Source organism: Gallinula chloropus, assembly GCF_964237585.1.
Source record: "Gallinula chloropus genome assembly, chromosome: 1".
NCBI lineage: Eukaryota > Metazoa > Chordata > Aves > Gruiformes > Rallidae > Gallinula > Gallinula chloropus.
Window position 1 is genome coordinate 77,364,789 of NC_140085.1, and position 25,846 is coordinate 77,390,634.

The following is a 25,846-nucleotide window of genomic DNA, read 5'->3' on the forward strand; positions in this document are numbered from 1 at the left end:
TTACATATGTAAAAATTGTTTATGGATTTATGTATAGGTATATACATATGCACATACATGTGTTTTCATGCTTTGCCAAGGGCCTGTGCAGTAGGCATGTGTGTTTCCAGAAATGTAATTGAAAACAATAAAAGTTTATCTAGCCATTAAGGTTTGCTCACCCAAACCAGTTTCTTGGGCTCTGTTCATACACAGCCAAGGCAGAAACACTGGATGTGGTACCAATGTTTTCACCCAGATATTTTCATCACATCAGATGAAATAAGAGCTACTTACTAAATATAAAAGAAAGGTATAAGCATCTGACACTGCCCTGACAGGGCTGCAGTGTATTTCCTTGTCAGCACTAATGAGTGTACAGATTTTTGTTTTTTTAATACCAATAACACACTAAGAATGGTTTGTGCTTGCTGCAGAGAACTACCTGGTCCTGCTCTGCTTCGGACTCTCTTGCGACCTTGGGAAGTCTCTTTGTCCCTCTATGCCCCACTTCTGACCTTGTGGAATGGGGAATGACATCGCAGCACTCACCTGAGGATGAATTCATTCAAGCTTGTGAGCACGGGCATGGCACTCAACTAAGGTGTGCTGCTGTGTAAGCACAGGGAATAGCCCTTAGCTTAAGGTTTGGAATGCCCTGCATATTGCTGCTACAGAAACCATGGATTGACAGGAATAAAAGAAACTTGAAAAAAGTCTGAAACTAAGCTAAGTGAATTGTCCTTATCTCTGAGCAAAGCAACAGTCAATTAGCCAAAGTCTACCAGAGGAGCAAGGGGGGTCTCACAGCCTCTTCTACCACACTCCATATGCAGGCTTGACCAAAAAAAGAAAGCCATGGAGGTGTGGGGGTGGGATATGACACACTGATGCTTGACAGCAGGATATAAGTTCATGCCACACTGAGCTGGTACAATTCTCAAGTGGACAGCAGTGCTGAAACAAAATTATACTTGGCAGTATACAGAATTATTAGGCTATAAAAGTTATTACCATTTATTATCTGACCCTGGATGTAAAATGGAAGCACGCTAGGAAGGGCTGACAGACACACAGGCTTTGATGTATCTGCAGCTGTTCCTATGGCACGCCTCTAAGGAGGCCAGCAGTTTTCTGGCCCGGAGCAACCTGCAACCATCTATCTCAGAGCATCAGTTGGGTTGCCCTGACAATGTCTCTGTGGGAAATGCTTAACAGAAGGCAGAGAGAAGAGCAGTGTGCCCAGCAGTACCACAGCCCACTGCAAATATTACCTTTAATCTTTCCTCCTTCACACAGCCGGCATAAATTGAACTGTTTCATTCTAATCACAAACTTTCCTGTTTGCATTATACTAGGAGTATTCTTAATGCAGTGCCAGCTGCACTAGGGGGTCAGAGGTGGCTGGTTTTTATTGAAGGAGATAGCTGGCTGGCAAGGATCTTCTGTTACTGATCTGGGTATGGCGACAGCCCTGGGGTTTTGCCCTGTCTTGGATACCATAATCCTCCATGAAACATGAGGACAGCCTGTGTCAGCTCTTCCTTTCCAGATGTGGCAGGTGTGCCAGCCAGGTGTGCCAGCCAAACGTGATCCTAAGCAGTGGAACATTTCTCCAATGTCAGGTAACCCGGCCACTTTGGCTGACAACTGCAAGCGACCAGCCTGCGGCACTCCACCTGTTTAAGCAAGTTTGGGTTTGTTCCTCTATTTTCTATCCTGTGCTTTAAAAAGACAACATAAACGCAGTCACCTCATCACCACTGAAATACTCCAGGCCAAACTCAGTGCTCTTATGGTTACAGTGCTAAATCTGAGCCTTCTGTATCCAGCAGCCTCCACCCATCCCTCCCTGTAAATATGTGTGTGTGTGTGTGTGTGTGTGTGTGTGTGTGTGTGTGTGTGTGCGCGCATGTGGCTGAGATGTATAAAATCATTCTTTATGTGATCTAACGTGTATGACTGCACAAGTGTCTATGCTTGGATGCCCACACACACACACACAAATTTCTTACAGGTAGACCTATCAGAAGACAAACTGCTATCTGAAAGGCTATTATTACATGGCTAAAGTGCATGCTCTCTATTCACTAACAGTTTAAAAATAAGACCCAAGCAACAATTACCTTGTCACGAGATTTGATTTAGATTCCCTTGTTTTAAGTATGCATCTTTACCACATGGTACTTGCAATGCTGAAACCAGTTTTTGGTTTCATCAGTTGTTATTATTAAACCTGCACACAATCTTCCAACATGCAGGTGTTCTGGCAGTCAATATACTCAGCTCTTACATCAGCAAATAATATTATAGAGAGAACAAAACTCAAGTGTACCAAAGCATAAACAGTTTAATGTCTACTCATAGATAATGATTTTTCTCTTCCTTCAATCAAATACCATCTGAGCAGTATCTCCCAATTACAGGTAGCATCTCCTGAAGCTTGAAGAGCACTCTGAAATCTTCAAGGATGAATTAAGACATTTAATCAATGGAGTTTCAATAGATTAGTTCTTCTAAATCCCTTTTATAACTCTTACCAGAGATTAAGAAAGCAAGCCACTGAAGAAAGTACTGTGTAAGGCAGTTTTCTGTCCTAAAAAAAAAGCTGCTCTACTCCATGACAGTCATGGAAGAGTAGCTATATAATTAAACCAGAGTCTCATTCCGCTAATGCATTCTGTACTACCATTCCCAAAAGAGATGCATAGAAGAGAGGTTGTCTTGGACAGGACTAAAGCAGGAACCATCAAAACCAAAGAGTCTCTGTGACACTAAAGGAGGGAAGAATGTGGTGTTTTACCACCAGACTTAGAGAAGAATCAAATCAAAAAGCTGGAGAGGGACTTTTTACAGTGATAGGACAAGGGAGGAATGGCCTTAAGCTGAAGGAAGGTAGGTTTAGAGCAAATATTAGGAAGAAATTATTTACTGTGAGGACAGTGAGGCACAGGCTGCCCAGAGAAGCTGTGGATGCCCTCTTCCTGGCAGCATTCAAGGCCAGGTTGGATGGGGCTTTGGGCAACCTGTTCTAGTGGAGGGTGTCCCTGCCCATGGCAGGGTTTGGAACCAGGTGATCTTTAAGGTCCCTTCCAACCTAAACCCTTCTGTTCTAAGTTCCACAGCAAAATTGCCTTTTGTGGAAGTACTGAAATAAATTGTGGGCAGAGTTTGATCACCAGACATTCCACTGGGAAGGATACACACCAAAGAAGGTGCCCTAGAGTGAAGGAATCCTTACACACTTCATCACACCTCCAACAACTGAGTAAGTCCATGTGGATGACACTCTGCCCAAAGGACAGCTGCTGGTCATGCTCACAGCTGCCTGTCACTGGGGCACACAGCTGGGTCTCCATCCCCTCCCGGCTCCAGCTGCCCAGCGTGCAGGAGGTGTCTCTGGTGGCTCTGCTGCCTACCCCACCAAAAGCACACCTGATGACTCACCTTTAACAGAGCTCGGGCGGCAGCAGCGCTCACCCTCCCAAGGGCTGGCATGTGGGGCTGTGCTGGACGGTCAGGTCTGAGGACGAGCCGGTCCCTAAGCATACATGCAGCGGGCTGAGACAGCACCAGGCAGTTCCCAAAGTGCCCCTCCACTCATTCAAACTCCAGGCAATGAAAGAAAAAAAAAAAAAGAAATCCTTCCCCCCACAGGAAACTCCTCTGCTTTGCAGTAAGCCTCCTTAGGCATGCCTGCATTGTGTGGCAGCCCGCAGGCGTCCGAGCTGCTCTGCCTAGAATGGGTGGACACAGGAGGCAGAGACCGTTCACCCATGAACCCAGCTACGGGACAACTTCTCTAAAAGGTGACTCAGCAAAGAGAAGGAGAAGAAAAGCCAAAATCTTACCTGGCAGCAGCAATCCCCAGAGATCGTTGCCTACCAGTTTGCCTACCAGTTTCTGTAGGTAAGCTCCCCTCTATTACTTATGCATACCCATACTTGCACGCACGGGCACTAGTCCCAGCTTGGAAGTGGGAAAAATTAGAGGGGGAAAAATCACCTCTTTGAAATTACCCTCTCTAGGGACAGTACATCTTATACTGGAGGTAGAGAAAGGATATTGCATAGGGGTGGGGGACCTTGTTTTGTCTCTTGTTTTGCCGGAGCACTTGATATTCCCCCCCCCATTCTTCACCCCACCTCCTCACTTTTTTCTTCCTTTTTCCCCTCCTATTAACTCCAGGACACTGGGCACAGACAGGCAAAGCAAAGACGCCAGATGCCCTAGCTGGAAATCCTGAAGAGCTTCTAAACCCTCCCAGGAGCATTCTTCTTTGTAACTTACTCTAAATTTGATGGGGCACATGGCAAAGCTTTGTGGAGAGGAAAAAAAAAACAAATTTAAAAAATGGAAAAAAAATCCTGATCTTCTTAATTGCTCATTCCCAGGAAAAGAAAGGCTTCAAGGGGGGAGGGGAAGAAGAAAAGAAAATGGGAGTGTGTAGGGGGAGAAGATAGGGTCTAGGGTGAACAGGTGATTCACAAAGCTTTCAGATCCAGACACTGTTCCTTCCTGGCATGGGCAGTACGCCCTGCTCCCAGAAAGCCTCAGGGCAAAGTCCCCCTCAACACGATTTCAAATGGGAATGAAAAGAACAGTAAGAGGGGAGAGAATTGCAGGGGGTAGTCAGTCATGTCCCTTGCCACAACAAAAGGAAAAATTCCAAACTTCTCTCCCACCCTGTGTTCTCTCTGTCACAAAGTCATGGCTACCGACACAGCATTTAGTTGCAAGTCTGAGTGAAAGTGAAGACCGTGGCTAGCTCCCAGAGCAGTTGCTTGAGTTGAGAGAGGCTATAAATACCATGTCTCCTGCTAACCTGTTAGCTTTAATTATACAGAGAACACATTAACACTATAAATTCTTCCTCCTTTCCCCTTCTTGCTCTCTCCCACCCTCTGCAGTGGGGTATGTTGCTACAGCAGCCAAAACCTCACTGACACTCGAATTGGTGCAGTGCCAAATGCAGCGCCGTGGAGCAGGCTTCTACTTTCCTAGATTTAATACAAAATGCTATCTCTTCTTTCATTATATCTCCATTTTCCATTCTTAATGAGGCTGGGAATTTATTACACTGCAAGTAATTCACGTTTTGTGCTTTAATGGCTCTGACATCCTTACTTGGAAGATTTGGAAACTTGGAAACCTCTTCCCCCCTTTTCTAAGAGATATCAGGGTGCCTAATAGTCTACAGGAATTAGTGATTAGGAGAATTAGTGATTATGAGTTCTTTCAGAAAACAGCTTCCAGCCTGTTCCCTTCAGTTATTAGGAAAACTGAGTTTACACAATGCAGGATCTGTGCTAGTGTTGCCTGACCTTTAGCTTTTGTTGCCCAGCTTGTCTTCTCCAATGATTTACGACACAGACTCCAGGGTGCGGTTTTTTTGCCACTTGTATCCTTCACCACACTGTCCCCCTAAAACAGGCGAGGCTCGTGTTCAGAATCACCCAATTCTTTACATAAACTCCTTTCCAATAATCCTCCAAGACCCCGTTATACTACAAATATTTATGAACAGCAGGGCACGGTCCTCTGCCCTTACAGAAGAACACCTAAAGAATAGTTTCATGCTGCTTAGGATGAAGCAATGCTTTGAAGAATGAGACCCACAAGATTTAATGCAACCTTTTCATTTTTCTGGGATTTTTGATTTATTGGAAAACCTCAGCATCAGCTTTCTATCACAGTCGAGCTTTTTCTGGCATTTCTTTATAGAGCCTTCTCTGACTCCTTTATAGGTGTAGATAATAACTTAACTGGAAATTTATCAAAACCACCCAAGGGAGGTATTTTCCATAATGGAAAGTTTTCTTGCACCTTCCAAAAAAGCATCACCATTCCTTTATGAGCTAATTATAGCAGTTCTTCAAAACCAGTCCTATTTATGTCCTCTACGATACTTTTCCAGATGCTCAGAGAAAATGAGTACAAGATCCTCACTAAAACTTGCTGAGTTCATCTGGCAGAGAAGAAAAGTGTCATTCAGGTAGGAATTTATTAGTTTCTTGGGCTTCCCAGGCCATGGATATCACATGGGAAGGCAATGCAGTAGATCACAATATACTGTCACACTGTCACTACAATATCCTGATGAGAACCAAGATGGGGAAACAAATCGCTACCAATTCCAATATAGGGCTTGACACCTCTTGTGTGTCACTTCTCAGTGCATCCCACTGAAGAACGCTTCCCAAGCACAAAGACACAAAACTCACTGGAAGCTTGACAGTCAGACAAGAAGGGTTTCCTTTTCCCATAGTCTGAGAAGTCGTCACTTACTTGCGTATACTTACTCCATCAGTGCAACAAAACCTTTAAAGCAGCCGTGTGACTAAGAACCAGACTAAATCTTGTTCCTTGAGGTCTGCTTCTATTTTCCCTGCATTCCTAACTTTGTATCGGTTACAGGAAATAAGAAGCCAGACCACCTTCGTTTCTAAAGCACAGGGTTAAATTAATTAAATTTGCAAAGCCCAGTCTAGCCATAGTGAATAGCTGTGACAAGAATAATCTTGACTCATAGATCTATCAGTGTACTAGCAACACAGAAGCTTTGTGGACCAGGCTTTAAACCAACCAACAACAGGTCTGGCTGCTGCTTCTTCAGCGCATTTTATGAGCAAATGCTGATCTTGTAAAGCCTCAAAGCCCCCACCAACCCAGCATTCAGAAACATAAAACTTTTTCCTTTGTAAAAAGATGTTGTTAAAACATATTCCATCAGATTTATTTAAATCAGAAGGGCTTGCTTGTAAAGATAAATTTACACTGAATCTGAATGCACACATACAGCTGCAAAGAAACATTTTTATGTGATAGAAGGAAAATATTGATGTTTCAAAAGAAGCAAACCAAAAATGCATAAATCACAGGAAAAAAAAAAAATCACAGAATCGCAGGGGTTGGAAGGGAACTCCAGAGATCATTGAGTCCAACCCCCCTGCCAAAGCAGGTTCCCTAGGACAGGTCACACAGATAGGCATCGAGACAGGTCTTCAATATCTCCAGAGAAGGAGACTCCACAACCCTCCTGGGCAGCCTGTCCCAGTGCTCTGTCACCCTCATTGTGAAGAAGTTCTTCTGCATATTGTTATGGAATTTCCTGTGCTCCAACTTGCAGCCATTGCCCCTTGTCCTATCTCCACAGACCACTGAAAAGGGGCTGGGTATCTCCCCTAGTGTCAATCAAAATGGCATTTTGATACTCCACATCACCTTCAAATCTGAATTTACATGACTTCTACTGTCCAACAGAGATGACATTCCCAAGCCTTAGCACTGCATTGCGAAGCAAAGCTCTGCTGGGACACTTGGTAGAACGAGTCCTCAAGTACTCTGATGCTTTTCCAAATGCTTCTTCATTATTATTTTATCTATGGCAGCACATAAATACTCCAGCCCTGAGCTGCTCCGCTGTGCCTGGAATGACTCGCACAGAAGGAGAGCCAGTCATGGCCGCAACTGCTTGTGGCCCAGAGTTCTCCTACTGCAACGATCTCCTAAACCCCTGGAGAGCTCAGCGCAGGGGATGAGATGCAGCAGACAAAACCCAGAGAGCTGGCACTACGTAGTAATATTCGGATTTGAAGGAGAGGCTTTGAAACTACTTCTTTGCTGAAGGTCATGCAGGAAGTCTGTGCATAGATTGGGAAAAAGATCATCAGAGCACTGGAACAGGCTGCCCAGAGAGGTTCTGGAGTCTCCTCTGGAGATATTCAAAACCCATTCAGACATGTTCTTGTGCAACCTAGTCTAGGTGATCCCGCTCTGGCAGGGGGGGTTGGACTAGATGATCTTTTGAGGTCCATTCCAACCCCTAACATTCCATGATTCTGCAAAAACTCCAACACATCCAGATCTCTTGAATCCCTGTCCAGAAAGCAGGAAGCTCAAGGCAATGCAGGACTAGAGTCTGGAAATGCAGCTGCCAGAATAAAGACAACTTAGCATGATGGCTTGGAAGCAACTATTTCTTTCAAAGAAACATTTCTGAGTATTTAAATTTTAGTACAATTTGACTTCTGTAACTTGTTAAAAAAAAGAGTATTTCTGCTTGCTGTGATTCCTAAGTAAATACATTGTTTGGAGTCACTAACCACCACCTATACAATTTTAATTGTTTTAGCTGTACTCCTCTATTGCTATGGTTACATTATTTCCTGACTTTAATGTTCTGCTTCTTTTTCTTGCCAGTCCTAAGAACATTCTTGTTAAGAATGCAAATAAGCAGGGAAAACAGCTGTCAGAACAAACCTTCCACATCCACTCCCCATCAAAGAACCAGAGACTAACAGGATGATTTGGCTGATGGAAGCACTCAGGGATTGCAGTGAAAATTTCAGGCTCGAAGGCAGTATTTCTTTATCCAACTCAGGACTTCCAGGTCTGGCTTCAAAGAACAGTTTTCTTATCAAAGAACAGCAAAAGCAATAGAAAACTGACCTGTTTTTTGGGCCTGGCTAACTTCTAACCACAGGTCCTTCTGAGAAGTCACATTACCCTGAAGTGCTCATCAACTTACTTATGATGGCCAGATTTTCAGCCCTTTTCACAAGATCTCAGGAAGAAGAATTATCAAAACCAGCAGTTGCAGTAAATTTAGCATTTACTGCACCCAACCATGGAACTCTATCAGCTTTTCCATGTATGTTCCCCATGCTGGGTGCCTGAGGTCATGTACAGGAGCATGCAGAATGGCTCTAGATCACCTTGAAGGCACCTGCAGAAGGTAACAGATCAGGTAAAAGACCTAGGCCTTTTTCCTTCCTGAATGATGAGTTAAAAAAAAAAAAGAATATTTTTTTCTAGCACAAAAAGATTCTGGCTAGACTTTTCAAGAGAGGAGAAGTAACATGCATATTTATACAGCACCACACTTTTTAAGCATCCCCATGGTCCCAGTGAAACCCAGCGCTGAAGGGGTATAGCAAGAAGGACGAATGAGAGATCCAGCAACACGACACATCTCCTCAGGGCAGGAAGCATTTGTACCCACCAGAGCTTTTGGGAAGAATTTTAATTTAGAAGAACGTAATAAAAGAAACTGGAATTTGTCCAGCCACTAGGGATTAATTCCATTAATCTTAATAAATTCCCATAGCACTTTCTGTAATGCAGATAAGTTCTTTGAACTAGGTTTAAACCCAAGGATTTGCGCTAGAAACCTGGAAAGAGAAGGTGTAAAGAATTTAACGGTAGAGTTTATCACACAGGAGGTGTTGAATTTGTAGAATATGATGCCTTTGGCAAACACAATAATAAACAATTGACACGTGGGAAGGATTGTGAGGGGAAGTGATTTACCAGCAACCACACCACCACCAGTCACCATAAATGGAGCCATCATGCAGATCAAACGGGAACCTTCTGCTTTGCATTTCCTGGCTGCAGACAAGCAGATGTTGCAGCAACATTTTTATCTGTGTCAGACTTCCAAGCTGCCACAGCCGCATGGATCCCAGGTTATTTAGTGGTTATAGCTAGCAGTCCGGACTGGGTGTGACACACGCCTTCAAAACCTTAGTGAAACTTTAAAATCATGCGTTTTTCTCCCAGGCCTCATGAATTAAGGCAATGCTAGGATCACCCTTTGGCTGGGAAGACGTTCTACAAAGTAGCTGGTGCTGACAGTTTCCTTCTCAGCATGCCAGGTTTTCGGGATCCCAGCGAGGATCCTCAGATTGTCTGAGATGGCTTTCGGGGAGCTACAGACCCCCTCAGTCAGTGAAGCACCTGAAAGTTATGCACCTGACTGCCAAATTCATTTGCTGTTCTAACCCAAAATATCTGGGGAGAACATAATGGCATGAGGGATAATGTCAGTTTCCACAGGATTTTGGTGACATAATTAAAAAAAATAAAATTAAAGAAAGCACTGCTAAACAAAGCACCAAGTGTTCTCTGTTATTTCTATTTTTAGTGAAACATTCTAAGTGGTTTTAGGCAAGTGGATTTGCAATTGAGAGTAATTTGAGCACCTGGAAAATGGAACATTTAATTGAGCCGCTCCTGACTGTGCGTCATGGCCTCCTTTATGTTTCACCAGAACCCCAGGAGATGGCATGCTCATGGGTGGTCTCATTAGCAGATTGACTGCTTCTGCTCAGAGTTTTATTGCTCTTCTCTTCCCATGGGAACCTCTTGCCGTTTGAAGAGCTCCAGAGGGAGTTTGGTGATTTTTCAAAGACAAGTGCATTCTTTACCCTGGTAGCCCCTACTCTTTGTGATGGCAGCTACTGAGGGAGGAGAGGTTTTCTTCATTACTCCCATCGTATGCTTTTCTGTGGGCAGCTGTGAACCCCTGGATCAAATAACTCCATGCAAGGGAGCTCTTAAGTGTTTGGGACAGACCAGCTGCAGGCTTAAGAGCAGTTCCCTTAGAATATTTATATTCGTTCTGGCTTTGATCCCAACTAACGCCTTCCTAATCACTGCCCAGTGCAAACTCCCTTGCAATTTTGCCATTCAGAGTTCAAGCTAGAGGACAAATAACCTGGTGGGAATTCAAAACTGACAGTGAAAAAGCCGAAGCTTTTCCCTATTTTAGGATCGATTAATTTTTAAGGGACAGGGAAAGATGCTACACAGTTGATCGAGATAATTTGCATGCAGCCATTTGAAAGGGGTTGGCTGAAGAGCTCTCCAGATCCTTGATGAAAGTAGGCAACAAAACTTAAAAAATGGGGAAATTTTTAGACAGCTGTCAGATACTTTAAAAAAAATTATAAACAGTGAGCAAAGAAAGTAGGTAGATGTCAATCCTAGCCTACATAATGGACTAGCAAAATCTTTCAGTGAAGAATGACAGTACACTTACCAATATAATTGCAGGAAAATTGGTTTCACTTACCGATGCCCCACTTTAACAGATTGATTCTGTGATAAATAAGGAAAACACTGTTAAGGTAACACGTTTCATTTTTTTTTCCTGGAAGCATTAGTCACTCTGCATCACTGTGGCTGACTAGTGCCTTGTGATACACAAGATCAGTACCGTCCACATTAATTGGATCGAAAAGTCCACAGGTGTCGGAAGTGGAAATATTGGTCAGCCTCAAAGAAGGATGCTGGTAGTGAGGTCTTCCACAGATCGGGTGAGTCACACAGCATTTAACGGGGGATTTATTAGCGATCTGAAACAAAGGGCAGAATTCAGCTGGTAACAGTTGCAGGTGGCGATAAACGTGAGCGTGGGTCAGTAACACATCCCAAGCAGGGCCACCAGATAAAGCTGTAATTCCATACATACCATCTTTACTGGACTCGGATCGGAGTTCGAAGAAGCTACAGGTCATTTGCAGTCGGGTGCTCCAACTGAAAGCTGGGCACCAAAAGCAGTTTGTACAATAAAGGAGAAAGCCACGCGGCAAAGAGGATACCACAGAATTATATTTATGTTGTACATTTGTTTTCACATTGCAACATCCACATTGTTCATTTTGTGACATGTATTTCTAATAATTTTGAATAGATATTTACTGTATAATACATTTTACCAAGAGGCACTTCCAGTAATTCTGGCGAAAAGGAGCTTCATTATAGTGTCTAACTTACAAAACAGTAAAAATAAATAATGTTTATCTAAAAGATTTTTTTTTCCTGTACAGAATCTATTTTGTACAAAACATTTATCAGCCATTAACTAAATCACTTAACAAATACTTGTGAAGAGAATATATTAAGTATTGCTACATGTATCGAGTGCAAGATACTAGTGAAAGGAAAAGAATTATTCTGTTTTATGAAAATCACCTAAAAATACAATTCCTTGTTCCTGAAGTGTTTAAAAAGGAGAAGCTTGGTTACAACAATATTGACAATATATAAATATAAATTAACGTATGTAGTACTTAGTGAAAAGAACACTGTGTTAAAAACTGGCGTGTACAAATCCTGAACAAGATGGCACTTTTCTGCATCGCCGCTCTGGCTGGCAGTTATCTTTTAAAATATTGCTTCAAAAGAATTACAAAGGTACACAAAACCCTTTTCACATAGAGCCGTATAAAATGTCACTTTCCTCCTTTCTCTCACCTTTCCAAGTGAAAGAAAATCAAGGCGGGATTAATTTTGCAGTAACACGTGTGGATTGTGGAAAGACCCCAGCTACTAGAGCCGGGCCTGAAGCCAGCATCAGGAAATAACTGGGCCTGAGGCGCCGTGCCCCGAGGGCGCAGGCCAAGAGTCAAACTCTGCAGGATGGTGTGTCTAAGGTGACCAAATTCCTCAGAGTCTTCTGAAGTAAAACTAAAAACACCAACAACTTTGGTCGGCCTTTTGGGAATTTGAAAATACGAAATTTGTACGATTTGGCCCCAAAATCTGGTGGGGGATCAAGTTTTTCAGTTACATCAACACATCCAGAATTTTCAGTTTGAAAGGGGTTTTGACCTTGCTGGATTCATTTCTCGATTGCTTCCACCAAAGTGGGATTTTTTTTAATATATATTTTTTAAAATCCTATCTTGTACCCGATATACATACTTGCATATTGTCACCCAGATGGCCAAACTGTATTGGAAAACAATTATTTTTGAAAGTGACTACTTCCCTAACTGGAGGCAAAAATTACAACATGCGTTTCTGTTGGAAAATGTCCGAGATGTTCGTCTATCAAAAGCACTAAAAGAAAAACAAACCCAACCTGCCACCTGTCAGTGAGAATGGTAACCTGTTAAACAAACACAGCCTACAGTATGAACCACATCTTTTTAAAAGGCGAACTTAAATTACTTTCCATCATGCAAACACTCAAGTCGACTACTCAAGAAGACCTTTAGCTTCAGAATGGTAATGACCAAATGTATGCTGACACAGTTGACACATTAAAAAGATAAAAACACCACAGAGCAGTTATTAACGCTGTCTTTGATCTTTTAGGATACCACCTGCTGTACTGAATTAAGGTTTACAAACATCTACAAATGAAATTGTTGCACCCAAACACAGGGTTTCACCCTGTGTCAAAATCAGGCAGGAGTTTTTAAGGGAAGATAGCTTTAACAGACGATGGGCTTTCTACCTAACGTATTCACACACGTGGCAGACCCCCTAACTCTTTTCTCTCTGATCAGATTGCAGACCTTTTATCCCACCCCTCAACCCACCTGGGGTTTTTTTTTTTAACATGAAAGGATGGGGACAAAATTACCAGGGTTGAGGAAGAAGAAATCCACAATAGCAAAAGGCAAAGCCCTCAATCTCCTTTAAATAAATGTTGAAAAGCAAAGAGCAATTGCTAATTCATGCTGACTGTTTGTGTGTGTTCACTGTGGTAAAGGAAGACAGCGTTGAAAACCGGAGCATCTAAACCCACTGCCTCCAGGCTATCGCTGCGAGCCCAGCCAGACACAATGAGGTGGGAATTGAGTTGGATTGAGTTACTCTATGGTATTTCTCCAGCTACTCTAACAACATCCCTCTGAAATTCGGCATTTGTTCTTTACCTCCCACCAGCTCCTCCCCCTTTGCTGTGCTGCCCAGGACCCCACACCATTTGCAGGCCAGTGGTGCAAGACAAGGTCCCTCTGCAAGCCTGAGAAAAGGCAAACCAACACTCACCTGCCTCACTGGGACCATGGACATGCTGCATTTGCTTATTTACTCTAATTCCTATGGGTTTTGAATGAGGAGAATTCAATATAAAAGCATAGATGGTCATCAGCTGTGGCAAAGTCTTTTATACCTGCTCTTACGCTTCCACACAGACAGAAAACAGAAATATTTGGGCTTCCCCATCTCACTCAGTGCCAGGACACACCACTTTCCACACCTGCAGAGTTCAGTGGTGCCCCTTGGTGCGCACAGATCCCGTACGCCACCCCCAGCAGAACAAGTCTCATCTGTTGTCCCATTTCCACACCTTGGACATGCTGCAAGCATGGCTTTGGAAGTGAGAAACAATGGGCTAGCCACCTGAAAAGCTCAACTGAAATAAATACTTTATGTTACCCCCCCCACCCCGACCCCCGCATCCCGCCCTGCCCCTCGTCTAACACCAAGCAAAGTTTTCTTTAATGAGGGAAAATTAAACTACTTCAGTCAAAATTTCATCTTGTCTTACTGTACCTTTCGGTTTGACAGATCATGGCCAATGCCAGCTGGTTGTACTTGAACCCATCACCTTGCAGAAGGAATAGTTTCACACGTGCACAGTGGTAATTGTTGTCTCAGTCTTAGCAAAGTAGTATTGTTAACTAGCTCGAGCTTTTGCCCCCTTTTGTCAACATGAAAAGGGACTCTCCAGAAAACCACCCACGTTCTTTTGCCCACAGGCTCACAAGGAGCTTGTATTGTCCTAACAATTCAGGCAGGTGCTCACGCAGGTGGCATGTGCATCCTACCAAGGTGGTGTGATGTCTTTTCCACCAAGAGAACACCTGCCTGCCAGGAAAATCCCATTAATGGCCTCTGAATAAATCATAATTATGATGTAAATGGAGGATAACTCTCGCACTGCTCCCTCCAACACTGGGATTCAATAACTGCCACAGCAGGGGGCAAAACCCTGCTTCAATTTATCTCCAGAGGAATGTTGTTTTGCGAAAACAGTGACAAATTTCAAAGAAAGATTTATCATACTAAGTTGGTCTCAAAATTACTGGTGATATTTTTCTCTAATTCAAAGTTTGCCTCCAACAATCAGTATTTTTTGCTAGTACTTCCAATGATTGCTTAAGACAGCCCTCATTTAATTTCAATTATTCTCCCATCTGTTCAAAACCACTTAACATGCATTTTCTTCAGAAGGCCTGGGTGCTCTTATTTGTCAATTAACCTAAAAATATGGGGGCAGTGGAGAAGAGGGGGTCCTCCACCCTAGTTAATATGAACAATTAACTTCTCTTTAATGCTGCCACCATTTTGACTAATGCTGCAACATCAAACAGTTTAATTACAACCCCAGAAACTCCATGGTTACTTCATTCCAGTGGGATTACATTTGATTTTGAAAGAAAAGGAAAATTGTGTTGCATAAAGTCTGTTTCACACTGGACTACAATTTCCTTTCCTCTTCCCTACAAACTGCCTGTTTGACTTCCTCCCTGCATGTCTATAACCGCATCAACTCGAGGGCCAGTTACACCAGCACTGTGCCACTACCAGCTGAGAAATACCCAACTTCTCAGGACAACGTCCAGGCACGAGACCGGAAAAAGCAAGTGACCTGCTGTGCCAGCCTCTCAGGTGCGGTACCTACAGCAGACCTGGGAGAGGCATGTGCATCTCCCACCTGTGGGCATCTGCCACTGTGGACATCTTATCTTCCGCCTATGACGTCGGGGGATGCTTAAGAAATTCTCATCCTTACATTGAAACCTTTCCTCCTTAAACACATAGTGCTGGAACACCTCAACCATGACTTATTCCAAAAGTGATAGCAAATGTTACGCCTTTTTATGAATTACAGCTTTTCCAAGCACCAAAAGCCTGTCCTTTCAGGGAAAGGAAAGCCACAGCCTGTCATTGCTTTCCTCCCAACCTATTGAGTGCTACGTCTAACGGATAGCTCAGCTCTAGAACAAACCACAGCACATGGCGTTGCCTCTCTCCTGCACTTGGATCAGTGGGTGCGTGCCCCTGGGGTGCTTGCTAGTGAAGTGCCTGGTGCCTTCTCTGGATCACAGCCCTGGGCACAGCTGGATTTGCTGGGCTGCCCAGGCTCACACCTCCTGGCACATCTCACTTTGCCTATGGAAAGACTCAAGCCTGCAACCATTTTTATCGACATCAAAGTCTTCACCATCACAGGATCACACCACACAGACCAAGCAGGATGTGCCAGACAATTAATGAGACTTTGCACAAATACTTGGTTAGCACCTGGAACCAACCACAAGTCATTTGCTGCATTGTATGTAGGGCAAAAGTTTCAAAAGTGCCTAAGGTTCATTTTGAAAACAGACAATGTTCTGTAAGACCCCAAGTCTCACTAAAAGCTGATGGGGCCTTTGGCTGCGTCCACAAAGTGACAGCTACTCTACATCTACTCAGCTCACAGCTCAGTGGCATGGGCTCAGCACTGGGTGCGAATGCAATGTACCAGGCAGGGGCACAGGGTGGGCAGTCCTCATGGGCTGTACCACTGACTGATGCTCAGTTGGGCAAGATCTTTAGCTTCTCCACACTGCATTTTTCTTTCTGGGGCAATTCTGAAGGAAGAAAGAAATAGGGGGGCAGAATTTCATAATTCATAATTTGTATCTAAAAAGCAGATGGAAATTTAGGAGAACTTCCTAAAGAAAACAAATGAATGTCCAGCATGGAAAGCATAAAAAGGGACTGGGGTACAGAATTTGCTTAGATGCCAAATGGTACTTTTAGAAGCATTTTTCTGAATCTTTACAGACTTCCTTCCAAATTCAGACCACCAGGACCTTAAAAACCCAGTAGAAACCTCAAATGCATCCACTGAAAAGGTGCTGAGAAACTGAAATCTTGGAGTTTAACTTTATGACGATGCAGAGAGACATGTAAAACTGACAAACTATCCTTGAGCTGTTAACAGATGCATTCTCAAATTACACCTGCACTGGGAACCACTTACTTTGGGAGGGTGACTCTCATTTGCTCTGAGAGCCAGCACCCTGCCCAAGGGCACAGGGGAGGCCACTGGTGACACTCAGCCATTTCCTCAGCTCTCTGTAAAGGGTTTCACTCACAGAGGGAGGGAGTTCAAAATGCTGCCAAGAGTACAGCAGAATCCCTTTTCCTAGAAGACTTTTGCAACTCACTTCTCATGCATCACTGGCAACATCGCATTGAACACCACCTTTCCATTGGAGGGGGCTGATGGTTTTCAGAGATGTCAACATGCTCTGTAGATTTGCTCAATGCAAAGCAAGAAATGACAGGTTCCCTTAGCAATTAGAACATAAATAGTAAACTCTGGACCTTTGAACATGGTGGAAATAGTTACTTCTAGACAAGCATTTTGGGTTCTTGGAAACCCAATTCTCGGACCGCTCCTAAAAGTAACAACATAAATAATTTGGGGTTTCTCTCTCTACTTCCCTTGTACTCCTTCTACAACACAAGCATAATGAGAGAAGTTCTATTCCATAGTAAACAGCATGTGAGGATCAAGTGAACTGGGAATATGGGGACAAAAGGATTTGTATGTGATTGTGATGTGACGGGCAGAATGCTTTTCTCACTGCCCCCCCTCTAAGGGAACTGCAGACTCCTAGACTGGAAGGGAACAGGATCAGTAATCACACAACATTAAAGTGGAAAAAAACCCAAACATCTTATCAGAAAAATAGTCCAATCTTTCTCTTCCTCTTTTTTTAACAACTGGAAACTACAATGTCTACATATTTTGTTACTTCTAAACACTGTATAAGTGTGGCTTGCATTCTCTAGTATCTGACAAACCTCTTTCCCTACTGTATATCCAGAAACCTGTATCAATATTGTAAACATCCCATGTGAAGTCTGAGGACTTTGCTGATAGAATGCAACTTTCCCCCCACCCCAAAAAAAAAATATTGCACAAGCTGTGCTTTATTTGGGGTTTGCAACAGCAAAGGACTACACAAAGTGGAAAAGCATCAAGGTCTACCCTCTAAAAGGTTGCTGCAAGTTAAACGTTTTGCCTCTTGGATAAGAAACTATTATAAAACCCCATAAAAATGTACCTGCTCCATTATTTACTAAAAAACCCTGAAGCAATAAAAGGGTATTCACGTGCCTGATATAAAATCTCTCTTGCATTTTCTTTTCTGTTACATTTAAGCCAACACAGGAGCTTCCCTGATCACTGCCAGCCAGCAGCACTCTGCAAAGACCGAAAATCAGATCCACGCAGAGTGGACACCTCCAGAAACTGGATTCTATTAAGTAATTATTTAGAGCGCAAACATAGTCAACTCCTTGCCAAATTAACCGCTCCCAGACATTTCAGCTGCTTTGACGGTATTCCTTCCAGTTTGGATAGAATCTACAGTCACTGTGACTTTCGGCCTGCCAGCAATTCCCTTGCTGCAGAGGACCTGAGCTAACCAGACCCCACCCACAAACAGGCTGGAGCAGCAAGGCCGCAGCCAGGCCTCGGAGACCTCTGACCGCTCCACAGGCAGTGCAACAAGAAGCCCCAAAAGACGTTGACGCTGATCTTATCTAGTGGCAACAAAAAATGATGACTAAAAAAATAAAACAATTCCATTTCAGCATGTTTTTTAAGGACAATGTTTCTTCCTTCAACCCTGTGCATACCTGCTTAAAGGGAGATGCGGAACGCCACTTGTAGGCTTTCGCCTCATTCTTGAATGCCTTTTCCTATTTTACCAACCGGGCACCCATTAATGTTTGCTGCAATATCTTCTTTTTATTTTTAAATTCTTTTAGCAAAGGCAATATAAAATTCAGTGTAAAAAATCCACTCTCAGCGATCGTGCACTGAAAATGGAGACAAAAGTGCTTGGAGATGTGACATTTTAAAGCATCTCAGTAAGTTTAATTTTTAAAGGACAGAATGAGGCATGTTAAAATCTTCTCATAGTATAAGGTATGCATATGACTTGTACATGAAAACCCCAAATAAAGTGATGAACCAAAGTTACTGAAGAGGTGTGAAAACAGTGCAAGCTGGAATTGGTGAAGATTTGCTGGGATCTTGGAGACATCTTTTCATCTTTCGCATGAATTCTGCTACATCCTTTCCCTTTAAAATAATAACGGAGTTTGGATCTTGCATTTTCTGATTTCATTAACAAACACTAAATATGTCTGCTGATAAAAGCGTTCAGAGCCATGCTCTAGAGTCACTCTGTCAAAAGACAAACGCCTTCTCTATCAGAAAGAGTAGCATGGGACAGTATCAGGTAAACGCAACCTGCAAGAAACCAAAATCCTGTTTTCCAGCAAAAGCTCCCTCTAAGGGAAATGCAAAGCAAAAAGGAACTCTGAAGTGGTAACACACAAGCTGATTGGCTTTGATAGAGAATATTTTCCAACATTTTTGTGGAGGTATAGAATCATGACATACAGTGAATGTGTAACAATAGCAAAAAGTGATGGATGCAGTCAGAAAATTAACACATAAAGGACTTCTCCTACAAACTCTTCCTTTCAAAAGCATTCTTGCTCACACAAGCAATCCTCTTCTTGGCAAGGGGCTGCAGGATCAAAATATAAAAAGCATACGTAGTCAAATGTTGTTTGAGAAATACTGAACTTTATGTATATAATTCTTTTTGTGGGAACAAAACTCTAAATTGTGTAGCACTGGTTGGTGCTGCCAGTCCCAAAGAGCATTAATATTTCAAAGCCTTGATCTGGTAGACCGCTGGCTTCCCAGAAGGGTCTATAGAAATTACTAAAGACTTTAATTGTCAGGTTTGGAAATGGCTACACTGTATAAAATTTTTTTCGTATTTATTTTTTAAAAAAATTAGCTTTACAAAAAAATTTTCCCTTTTTTTCTTTTTCTTTTTTTTTTTCTCTTAAAGATATCATTATCTACAGGAAACCATAAAAATTTTTCCATATTTACATCTAGATAGCTAATCATTGACAAATATAATATCGTGAAATAAAATATTGAAAGTGAATATCCAACCTTTTAAATAGACATTTGGCTCACAGCATAAACAACAGAGAAAACAAATAAACAGAACAAAAAAAAAAAAATCTGCTCTTCTTACAGGCCCGATCTTTTCCTTTCTCTTAAAAAAAAAAAAGGAAAAAAGAAGAAAAAAAAGTATATTGGTGGGATCAAACACGCTGCTTCTAAGGAGAACACTAGCAACAAACTGCTCCCATCCAGCACCTCACACTGAAAAATGAAGTTCTCTGAAGCTCATGTGAGTGGTTGCTGAGACACATGAGTGTCTGGCCGATGCCGGATTGGCACCTGTCCCCCACCCTACTCCTAATGCATCATTCGCCTTTCATTCTGAAGAAGGGCATGGCCCTCACACTCCCTGCCTTTTGCTTTCCAGAGATGTAGTTTAGCTTCTTTCTTAAATTATATATTTGGGCACTGATGCACGGAGACATAAGGTTAGGGTAGGACTACGACAGCGTGCCTCTAGTTTCTAAGTACGTACACACCTTTGCTCTCTGCTCTCTTCTGCCCAAACACACACACCCCCCACCCCATGCAGCCATTCAGACACTCTAAAGTATACAGAGGGCCAGGTCCCCTTGAGGGAAACAGACCAGCATGCCACACAGTATGCCTCACAACCCCCAGATTTCCTGGCACAACCCTTTCGCCAGCAGTCTGGGAAGTGCTGAGGAGGAGGAGGAGGAGGAACCTGCACAGACAGATGGGGCCAGACCAGCAGCCCAGGCTGCTGAAAGGCCCCTGCTGAAAGGCTGCTGCCTGCAGCTGGAGTGCAAACTGGGACTTGGAGGGCTATGGGGAAGGCAAAGCTCCTCAAAATGCTCTCCGATTCACTCGTTGGCAGAAATTCTCTAAAATTCAGGCCTTCTGTTTGTTGTCATGTACTGGGACACATGGTACAGCTAGTGTAGGAACTCAAACTAGGCTATTTTACATTACATCTGCTCACACTCGCAAACACCCCCTCATGCACACGTATGTGTTGGCAGGATACATCAGCATTCATACAGAGCCCCAGAACTTTTATCCCTCAGCATCAAGAGCAAAAGCTATTTAACTGGTACCTTACTGTTAACTGCAAACATGCTTCAGAAGCAGCACTTCCTTAGATAACTTTCTTCTGTAAATATCACAGTGACCATAATATATCATTAAATGTATTTTGCTGAAGTGTGCAGCCAATAACCCTGGCTATATATATATATATTTATATAATTCCACCCACTCCCAAATATCTTTAAAGAAAGTCTGTAAAAGCCGGTGTCGCAGTGTGAAAGCTTCCTTGAGCATAGGAGTTTAAACAATGTACCTCACCATAAAAAGGAAAGAGAAACAAATTAAACAGCTGTAGGCGCATTATCCCATACTTCTACAGTGTTGTGTCTAAATGCTGTGCTGGCTTGAGAAAGAGTCTGTGCACTAGTCAATCTGTCTTAAAATACTGCTGTAAATATTGTCATTGGTTCGATTCTACAGTTGTGTTCTCCTCTTCATCCCTCTTGGGCTTCCCTTTCTCCTCCTCCTCTTCCCTGATGGCCTGGATTTGTTCTGAAGATTGGTGCAGCGTGGATTGCTCTGCGCCTTGCTTGTCTGTCCCAGCTAACCTTTCCTCATCCTCAATTACTTTCTTCCACATTTTATGGTTCTGAAGCAGGTGCTGAGTGATCTGACAGTAGATTTTCCTCCTCTTGAACTTCTTCTTTCCTGTAAAATACCATGAGACATTAATGTACTGTTTTCTGGGAGAGAAGGAGGAAAAGGGACTGAGGGTATAGGAAGCAGACAAGGTGAACTATGAGACTGAACTGCACCAACAGATTTTTTTAAAACTACAAACTTTAACAGCCTTAAGACTGAGAAAGCTACACCCCTCCAGACCTGTGGGAAAGCAGACAGGCTTCCTGCACAGTTTGAGCCCCAATTTCATCCTACCACAGGTTGCGTGCTGTCCCTGGCTATGTAGCTCACAGGGACACCTAGTGCTTGAATGATTAAACATAAAACATGTTGCTGAGCTGTTTCTGCTCACTTTTTATGTCAATTACTTAAAGGCTCTGATCAACCTACTCCGTAACACACAGATTAAGTTCTGTGCTTCCACCCCACTCCCTGCCGATTGCCCTAGAAAAAACATCCAGATTTCATTTTCTCTACATTTTACCTCTGATCTAAGCTGCAGAAGGATAACAAGCGAGCAAGCACTCATAATCACAGGAGGGAACTCATTCCTATGTTCCCTTCTCACAGTCAGAGATTTACCACCCTGCCATCACAACAGAGATGACCTTAAAGCCTTTCCACAACATTGCTTTGGCAACGGAGTGTGACTGCCGAAGCAGCAGACATATAGCCAAATACTATCAGGGAGCTGGCTTGGTCTTTCCTTGAAGCATCAGTTCCCTACTGCTAACCTATAAAATGCGCCACTGAGTGCTCAAGGCTCCTGACGCAGCTGCTCTACAAGTGTTTTGCTGTCTGAAGTGTGCTCTTCACTGGGTATGTACAGCCTGTCCAACACAGACTGTTAACGCCTTAGCGGTACAAAGCTTGGACGTTTTCCCTGGCCATTAACAGTGGCAACGGCAGTCACAGAGCTGAAATAATACCCCCTCCAAAGACAACTGCAGATTTCTTTCTTAAAGAAGGTGACGTAGAGGAATGTTTTGCAGCAAATAAATTTGCGTGGATTAGTACTTGCAGGTTGCCTAAAGTATGTCTGTGTCAGGATCCAAAACGTTTAGCCCTTGAAGCTTTTGAACTGGAAACAAAGAGCTTTTCACTGAGCACAGACCAAATCCAACTCAATCCTTCATTAGAAAGCCCTTGGTTCCCTGTAGGAAACCTTCAGGTTTAGCACTAATAAGAAGCCCCTACCCTGCCAATGCCTCAGCGGGACATTCTCTCCTGGGTTTCCCGGGTGACCCCACATCTTGCTGCTCTCTGCAGACACCAGTGAGCACTTGCTGTGGTGTTAAAATTTGTTCAAGACAATAAAGACTGAGCCTGTTTAATTTTTGCACCAGAACTTTAGGGGAATTACATACTCCTGTATAATAACAAAAAACATTTAAAGCTACCTTATGAATTCATAACTCAAATTTATCTCAACTGCTTTAGTGAATTATCAGGACGTATGTGAAGTGTTTTCTGCCACAATTACATTTCCATCTGACTAAAAGGCATTTCCATCAAGAAAAAGTTCTTCATCAACTACAGAGCTTCTAGCATCTACGCATCTGACATCTCAACCTTTTATTCTGTTTCACTGAGAAAGTTTAGAACATCCAAAACTGTGTTGATTGTAGGAATAATTTTTAACTACCTGTAAGACCCCAATATCAAGACAGAAGATGCATAAATTCCTGACTGAGATCCACACAGTCACAGAGGATTTAGGAAACTGGAAAAAAACAGTTTGTAGCATGTTGGTATGACTGAGAAGACAAGCACCCCACATTTGGTAAGAAGGGAGTCAGAAGAATTTGGATATTTCAAAACTTCTGATACATTCATTTTTAAAGTTTTGAAAAAGGCCTAGACCCTAAAGAGTAAAGGGTAAAGAGAACTGTATCCAGTTCTGGGCTCCCCAGTATAAAAAAAGACAGGGATATCTTGGAGAGAGTCCAGCAGAGGGCTACAAAGATGATTAAGGGCCTGGAGCATCTCCCCTATGAGGAAAGGCTGAGTGAGCTGGGACTGTTCAGCCTTGACAAAAGAAAAGGGCATCTGATTAGTGTTTATAAATATCTGAAGTGTAGCAGACAGAGGGAAATGTCCAGCCCCTTTTCAGTGGTCTATGGGGACAGGACAAGGGGCAATGGCTGCAAGTTAGAGCACAGGAAGTTCAGCACCAATGTGTAGAAGAACTTTTTCACAGTGAGGGTGACAGAGCACTGGGACAGGCTGCCCAGGGGGGTTGTGGAGTCTCCTTCTCTGGAGATATTCAAGACTGGTCTGGACACCTACCTGTGCAGTATGAACTAGGGAACCTGCTCTGGCAGGGGGGTTGGACCCGATGATCTCTGGAGGTCTCTTCCAACCCCTACAATTCTCTGAGTTTGTAAAAGCTCCAGGTTGAATACTAAAGTACTGTCATGGAGTAGAATGTGAAAAGGAAAACAGAAGACAACTACAAAATGGTCTGTTTTCAATGTGACAAGGGTTAATCATGGTCTCTGCTTTTAACCTGAAAGCAGCATTGTTGGACTTGACTAGCAGTGATACAGAAGATAAGTGATTACAGAAATGAGGTGAAAGGAAACCAAGGAATTCAAAGTAAAGTTAGACACTCCCATGGATAAATGTGAACACCCTTCCTCTTTCTTACTGCTACGGCAATACCACTTTCAGGCTTTGGGGTCTATATTGATTACCAAAGGCTCCTGCTTTCCCCCAGTAGGCAACTCCATAAATGCCCTTCTGCCACAGAAACATGTGGCTCTGCCTGCTATTGCAGAGCTGCTGGATCATAAGGTAGTAAAACAAGCCCCTGTGTGCTGTATTACTTAATGTTTGCTGTTTCACAATGTTTTTAGTGCATGTGAACCTGCTGAACCGAAAACCTGTGCAAGCATGTGCGTGTGAACAGCAGCAATAATTTCTTAAATACAAACCGTGTATCCCTGGATCTTACTAGAGATAAAAGGTCAGTTCTGCACAAGGGACATAGATTTTTAGTTCCATGTCCTTATGTGACTTACTGCAATCCTCAAATCTTTCAGTTTCTCAGCTTCCCAAACACAAAATAGGGATGATACTCAGTAGGGCAGATGAAAGTGTGTGGGAAGGAACAGAAAAAGTGAGGCTGTTAAGATAAAAAGCTATGTAAGAGTATTTCACTAGCTCACATAAGGTTTGTGCTTTTTTGAAGGATCACACATAGGGGAGGGAGAGAAAGATGACTCGAAGGAAGGAAATAAAAGAACAGTAATAGGCAATTCACTGGGAGGAGGAACACAAAAGAAAGGAAAAGGCAACATGCAGGAAAAACAGTAGAAGATGTCTATAGTTGTAGCCTTTTCTCTTGAAGCTCAAACAAGCTCCTGAGATGTCTTTTTAAGGTACAAAGTTCTCCTCTCAGTATGATGAATGTTGGCACTGCTGCCCTTCTGGAGGTGAGGCAGGAGACTATCAGCTTTAGTTACTGATTAGCCAGAAAGGCCAAGTGATACAGCTCTCAGCGCACAACACAGCAATGCTCAGGGCTGATTCTCTTCTCCAGACATTGCTTTGAAGATCCATGCGTTAAAGTACTTCCATTGCTATAAACTCTTACATTGCATCAGCATCTCAGAGCCCCATTCTGTTATTCCTGTACATCACACTAACTCATGGAAATGAGTGCTTTCCTTCAAAAATCTTCTCCCAACCATCCTTTCTTCAACTGAAAGAACACCAGCTAACTAACACCAGTGCTGATGCAGTCTAAAAAGCCCTCATGCACAGGATGTGTGATCCACCACCATAAACCTTAGCCAAAGGTTTCAGTCCTGAAACCACGGAGTGTCTCCATTACTAATGTAACTGGCTACATGCCAGCTTGCCAAGGGACAGCACTGCAGGTCTGGAGGGGCCCATATTGAACGCGACCAGCTCATGGTCTCTATGCTTTTACAATATGGCTGCTTAGGTTTTGGTCACAATATACAGCTCACTCTCTCACAAAATGTGTGAAGAACTTACTGGATTCAGCATTTTCACAAGTTTCCATTTCTGCTGTTTCTTCTTCTTCTTCTTCTTCATGCTCATCAGTGTCTCCTGATTCATCACTATCTTCTATCCATTTTCCTGGCATCAGCCCTGCTGAGTCATAGGAGTTACATAGTGGTCCCACAATATGAGTGATGAAAGATTCCTGGAGGTGTGCCAGCTGAGGAGCAGAACGATCCATGAAAGGACTGATTGGCAAGCCCAGGCTAGCCTCTTCATCACCCTGGAGATGAAAGAGAGTGGTAATTTCTCTGAAGTAAATGAAACAAAGCCATGTCACAAAAAGGAGTAATGCACATCAAACCAATTAAAAATGATGAAAGAGAAATAGTTCAGCTGTAATGCCACTTCCATAGCATGCCAGCATGATGCTACTCCAGTGCCATCATGTCAACTGGTTAATCGGAGCTACAGCTCTTTTCTTCTAAGAGGACCCACTACTGATACTGTAAATTTAACAAAGGGTATCAGTTGATGACTGTGCAAAATGATGCCCAACGCCCCCGTCCTGTACTTTACAACGTGAGAGCAAAACTTTGAAAATTATTATTTTCTTTGTTCAAGTTATTTTCAAAAAAT

The 25,846-nt window shown here is 42.9% G+C and overlaps 1 protein-coding gene across 1 annotated transcript in view; it reads right to left on the reverse strand.

Annotated features, from left to right (window-relative positions):
* Positions 1–20,943: 20,943 nt before the first annotated feature.
* PDE3A (phosphodiesterase 3A) overlaps positions 20,944–25,846 on the reverse strand; it is a gene marked incomplete at its 5' end in the record, with an annotated part of 256,323 nt that continues 251,420 nt past the window's right edge. Inside the window, 2 exons of the mRNA XM_084277536.1 lie at positions 20,944–21,262; positions 25,241–25,490. Coding sequence (XP_084133662.1) covers positions 21,015–21,262; positions 25,241–25,490 — 498 coding nt within the window. The 3' untranslated portion in view covers positions 20,944–21,014. The remainder of the gene's footprint in view (positions 21,263–25,240; positions 25,491–25,846) is intronic.